General features: G+C 42.1%; 1 protein-coding gene across 1 annotated transcript; it reads left to right on the top strand.

Moving 5' to 3' along the window:
- Positions 1–1,557: 1,557 nt before the first annotated feature.
- On the top strand, positions 1,558–5,699 carry LOC109473863 (zinc finger protein 729-like). Its single transcript, XM_019773981.1, has 2 exons — positions 1,558–1,635; positions 2,715–5,699. Exons 1-2 carry the CDS (start codon positions 1,618–1,620, stop codon positions 5,028–5,030), a joined length of 2,334 nt encoding a protein of 777 aa, XP_019629540.1. The 5' UTR covers positions 1,558–1,617; the 3' UTR covers positions 5,031–5,699.
- The last annotated feature ends 484 nt before the right edge of the window (positions 5,700–6,183 follow it).

Genomic DNA, 6,183 nt, shown 5'->3' with positions numbered 1-6,183 from the left:
ATATATATAGAGAGAGAGAGAGAGAGAGAGAGAGAGAGAGAGAGATAGATATAGATATATAGATATATATAGATAGATATATATAGATATATAGATAGATATATAGATAGATAGATATATAGATACATAGATATACAGATATATAGATATATATACTGTGCATGCAAATATGGCACGGGAATCACAATGTCCTGTCGCCGTGTCGGATGTATCATTCTGTGACACTAGTATTAGTAAAGCATTTTGTGTATTATAATGTATACATAACGAGTGATAACGAGTGTTATGATATTGTATTACTATAATATTGTATTACTAATTGTGTGGCAATGTTCAATAAGCTGTTATATCATACATTATATTTGTACATAAAGAATCAGTCATCAAATATATATATATATATATATATATATATATATATATATTGTTTAAAGATTCCTATTGAAATTAGAATTGGTTGTAGATTTCATGTCATATGGACACCATGTTATAGTTACCCACTATCAACATTGATACTATTTCTTTACCTGTTTAAATATTTAATGGCAACTTTTATAGAATGACTCAATTGAATGATCATAGATAACTAATTTCATCAAGAATGTACAATTAAACAATTATGATGGAAAATTCAGTTTGGTGATTTCCTGTCTTGTTTCAATTTATTATTTGCGCGAGTTTTGATTCTCTGGTTCATCAAGGAGGTAGTCTCCACCAGACTTCTTTTGCGGGGTGAATAAATCGTAGAAATCGGCCTAAAAAGGGTATTAATTGGCCAGAGAAGATCGGCCAGAGAAGCTCCATTGCTTCTTGGCGCGGCAATGGAGCTTCTCTGGCCGGCTACCTTTTTCTGGCCACTTAATTCCCTTTTTAGGCCGATTTCTACGATTTATTCACCCCGCAAAAAAAGTTTGGTGGAGACTAGTTGGGTTCATCGATGTCAATGTACCGGTGTCAATGTTTACCTGTGCTATTGCATAAATCAACTTTGACCTGTGACCTCTAACCTCCACCAGAGGCAGTTGCATGTTTACCGTTGGCAGCCTCTTGTAAAGGTGAGGATAGATTCTGTATCTGTATCTGTATAGCCGGTATAACCGCCTTTCGGCGTAACACACCAGCTTATGTAGCTTTAAGCTTTCGCCCAAACACCATACGTTCTTACGATATTGAATTACAACGTATGAATCTAGAGGGAAGACCCAGGGAAGCACACTAAGCCTGTAAGTTGTAGGATTTAGGCCATGAGTACTGGGGGAGGGGAGGGGGGCGCCGACGGCTATGCAAGTTTCAAATCCAGTATGACTGGTTCTGGGTGAAATTATGGATGAATGGCTGGGACAACGACCCTCTGTGGTGACCCAAGACAGATACTAGAAAATGTGGGTACGTTGAATTGTTTACTGACATAATCCATGTAGGGGAACGTTATACCACGGCTGCCCCCCTCCCCATCCAAGAGAAACCTACATAATGTACAAAATTTTTGTATATAGACGAGGAACTATTAAAACATATGTTGAATCAGCTTGATTTTATTGCCTTTTTTGCAGTCTCAACAGATCTGTAACTCACCGGACAAAACACAACAGTGAAGACGTGTATGTGAGAGCCACCATGGACATGATGTCAGAGGTACGTAAGCAGCTTTGTTTACATAGTTTGTACAGAAGCAGGACATTTCGTCCATGGACATTTTAGGACACTTCGGCCACATGCGGTGGACGTTTTGGCCACATGCCAGGGACACTTCGGCCTTGTTATTTATTGACAATACAATTGAAAAAAAGTTATCAAATGAATGTACGGTGTACTATATGATATGATGTTTGAACACATACCGATTATTCGGAAAATCTGTGGAATAATAAAGTGTGTTGAACCTCCCCTTTTTGTGATACGTTTCATACTCTTCTCGAACATACTGCAATAAAACTCACCTCAGTTTTATATGAAATACTAAGTTGTGATCGTGTCTCTCGGAGTACATTAACAATCAGATTTCAAGTCAAAAGGGACCACACCCTTTTGTCCGACGGCGTCTCTGCGTACCTCACACGCTCATATGATTACCAATAGAGACCGCGCCATTTGTCAGAAAACTTCACACTCGTCGGCAAATTGGTGAATTTTAGTTTAAAAGTTAGGAATGGTTCAACTGCAGTGAACGTGTTAATAAAAAACGAACGTTAATAAAAAAAGCAAAGCGGTACTTGAACTCTTGTGTGCCGTACATGTACATGACAAGACTTGTAAACCAGCACGGACAGTAACTTGCAATTGCCTCTTTTTGTAATGTGTGTGTATAATTTGTCCATATTTGTGAACTTTAATGAATTCCAGCTTTTAATGAATTCCAGCTTTTAATGAATTCCTTATTTTGAATTGTAAATTGGTTTTAATTCAGTGGCAACACTGCTATTTCCAATAAAGAGATCTTGTATCTTGTATATATCTTGAAAAAACGAACATTAATAAAAAAGAATGTGTACGTGTCATTCTACCAGCATTGAAGCAGATGAAGGGTGGAAATTTAAAACGTAACTGTTATTGTTAGATGGAAAGGCAATACATGAAGATAATTACATGTAGTTACAGCAAATTTAAAGGTGCTCCAAGCAGTCAACTTTGCACAATATTTCCTGTAATAATGACACTACTGTAGTGTAAAATCTAATGAATCTTCATTCTTTGTTTGATGTGTTCCTTTTCAGTGGCTGTCAGGGAACCAGCCTGACATTTTGAGGCCTGCAGAAGGTGGAAGCCTTACAGATAGACCCACATGTGGCACTTCTTCACCTGGAGATGTTACACTTACACCAGGAGAGGCTCTACATGGGGGTACAGAGTGCTCTGGGAAGAGACATTGTACTGGAAAACATGTGGTTGTGCCACTTCGTAGCTCATCTGATCGCAAAATGTACTACAAGTGTGAACATTGCTCCTTTGTTTGTGTGGAAGTTTGCAGCACAGAAATTCCTGAGTCTCCAACAGAAGGTGAAAGTAGCAATGGTTTTGTGTTTCAGCAATGTCCTAAGGAAGTAGAGGGTGAAGGTGTTGCTACAGTGACTTGCGATGACACTGGAGGAGAGCGCGTAAGAGAGAAGAAGACTCGTACAAAAGGGTTCAGATGTTCCCTCTGCAGGTCTGATGTCACGTTCCCAAGCCTCGCCGCTCTACGGCAGCACAGGAAGGACTCACATGGTGGGAAGCCTGCAAACAAACAGCCAAACAGAACAGAACAGCAGCTGGAGACGAAGGTAGAGTCAGAAGGGAGATTGAAACTTTCACAGAAATCGGAGCCTTCTGTGGAGCAAGAAGAAAAGGTCGTTCGCAGACCTAAGAACCACAAGCGAACCAAAGACGTGGAGTGTCCCGTGTGCCACAAACTCGTCTCTCACAGTATGTCTCTGAACAGGCATCTCCACAGCCACAACAAGAGTGCTGAGTGCCTGTTGTGCCACAGTAAGTTCCAGGACAACACTGTACTGAAAACCCACATAGAGAACCTCCACATGGCCTGGGTGCCCTCAACAGAGCCTTCAGGCCAGACTATACCAATCGAAGAGGCCAACTCCAATAGTTTTCCGGTTAGTTCCTCAAGTTATGAGATTGGAGAGTCAGCATGTAGTAATGAAGGCCACACAATAGGTAACAGTGGACTCACAATAGCATCTATACAGGGAGTCATTGAAAGTATGAGCAGTGAAGAAAATCTAAGGCCAGGCAGGGTTGAGACGGACTTGGGACGAGATCCTGCAGAGGTCTTCTCTCAACTTCTGTCAACTGGAGCAATCCTGGGTGGCGATACAGCAAACCAGGATGACGGGTTAGGATCAGGGCCTGGATTGGTAGGCAACATGAGATGGGAAACTATGAGTCAAGCACAGAGCTGGTCGGACGTAACATATCCTGAAGATTCACCTGAGAAAGCAGAAGTCTCAAACCTTAAGGAAAGTACTAAAACTAAGCTGACTTGTACCCATTGTCAAGCCAGGTTCACAACATCCTGCCAGCTCAGTCAGCATCTATCCAGCTCTCATGGGCTTAGGAGGACGTTCCAGTGTGAGGATACCTCCTGCAGGAAAGTGTTCGAAACCATAGAAAGTTTTAAGGAGCACACGGCTGTCCACAGTCACAAGCCTTACAAATGTAGGACATGTGAAAGTTGTTTTGTGAGCAAGATGGAGTTACAGAAGCACCAAGAAAGTGAACACAAGATTGAGAAAGGGGTGAAGCTCACCTGGAGAGACTATGCAAAGTATTCCTGTCCCAACTGTGTGTTTCGCAGCAGGGGATACAAAGCTCTACAGAGACACATGGCTGAGGAAAGTCACAGCCACATGTGTAAGGTGTGCGGGAGGATCTGTACCAGCAGGGAGCTTCTCAAAAGTCACATGGTCAGCCACAACGACCAGAATTCTTTCCTGTGTGAGGAGTGCGGGAGGGGTTTCAAGTCCAGCGATGCCATGAGGCGTCACCGCTTGCAGAGGCACTCGGAGCAGCGGAACCACATCTGTCCCCACTGCGGACTGAGATTCAAGCTCAGTAACAAGTTAGGCAGGCACATCAGGACAGTACACGCCACCGACAAGCCCCACAAGTGTCACATGTGCGACAGGGCGTACACGCGCAGAGACAAACTCAGAGACCACCTGATGACCCACACCAACGAGAGGCCATACAAATGCTCATACTGCTCACTGGGGTTCAACAGGAAGGACCACCTGAATGACCATGTCAAGCTTCACACGGGAGATTTCAAGTTCCACTGCCCTAGCTGTGGTAAAGGTTTCACCAGGGAGAAGTATATGAAAGAACACAAGTGCACGGGCCAGTCACAGCCCAAGACTAGCCTTGTTATGCCCCCGCCACTACCACAGCTACACCTCCCTGTTGTGTCCATGGATGGGACAGAGAGCATGGAGGCTGCAAATGCAACCTTCACCATCTCCAGACTGGCATGGACTGAGTTTACCTCACAGGCCTTTGAGATGGGCCAAGGGCAGGGCTCTATCAACTCAAAATAGAAATATAGGTACGTCTATTTTATTTCAGCTCTGTGATAATAGCTGAACAACACAGATATCATGCAGCAATATACTGTAGTCATAATGATAAAGAAATGAGATTGTGTATCAAAAGATTTTTTTAATCTTTTCTTAGGGATTTATAAGTTTCAGTTTTCTGCTCTTTTGAGCAGTTCTCTAAAGCGACTACCGGTAGAGATATTTTGGTATCTTAAGAAGAAATAAATTGCATGTAGGACTTGCAACAAATTTAGCTGAGTGTGTTTACTACCAGGCTCCAGTGCAGTGTTGGGTAATCACACAGGCAGTAAGTTTCCTTTATGTTAGGCTAAGGATATTTCTAGCCTGCGGGTAGAGAGTCATCAAATTACACAAAAACAGCTCGCGACTTCCTTGTGTCTCTAGGCCATTAACAGGCCATTGACGTCTATCCTTAGCAACCTTCCTTAACGATACTTCCTGAAGGTGTAACCTGAGACAGTTCTGTCTTGGTTTGTTCACAGCGCAGTGAAAATGTTGAAGGCTGTGCCCCAGCTAGGAGAAAGGGTGGTCTGCATGACCCTGAGCACTATAAGCATGTGGATAAACAGGTTGATGATTTCACCAATATCGATTTGTATTAGAAACAAGTAAGGATCGATGTGAACTGTATTATTACTCACTGACAGTCTCATGCGTGTTACACTTCACACACTTCATACACGTTCTAGCAAGGAGCTTTAAAACTCCCTGGTTCTGGTGAGAAAGGGGTATGCTTGTATAATAATATAAAATAAAGACTCGGTGCCTTTAATTGAAAAGTTTATTGCAAATTAAAATATTCTTGCCCGGGGGCTAATTGCAAATTACAAAACATAAAAGAACAATGGAATAGGGTATAAAATAACTGAAGTCTACATGATAACGTTGACAGTCTAGAACTATAACTATGTCTAAAACTATGTCTGAAGGGTTTGACTTCTCTTCTGTAAACCATGGAAGACGTAATGTCCCACCTTTTCCAAAATTTGTGGGTTTTGGGAAGTTAAAAGAAGAATAGTTTTTTCTTGGTCTTAATGATGCTTAGTACTACTAGTGTTGCCCCTGGCGTTTGAATGACAGATCATGAAAGATATGAGTCACTGTGACACATACAGCGGCTAACTGCTGCAGG

Source organism: Branchiostoma belcheri, unplaced genomic scaffold, assembly GCF_001625305.1.
Source record: "Branchiostoma belcheri isolate BF01 breed outbred unplaced genomic scaffold, Haploidv18h27 scaffold3, whole genome shotgun sequence".
NCBI classification, from domain to species: Eukaryota; Metazoa; Chordata; class Leptocardii; order Amphioxiformes; family Branchiostomatidae; genus Branchiostoma; species Branchiostoma belcheri.
Note: the sequence above shows the minus strand (reverse complement) of the source record. Positions and strands in the feature narration are given on the sequence as shown.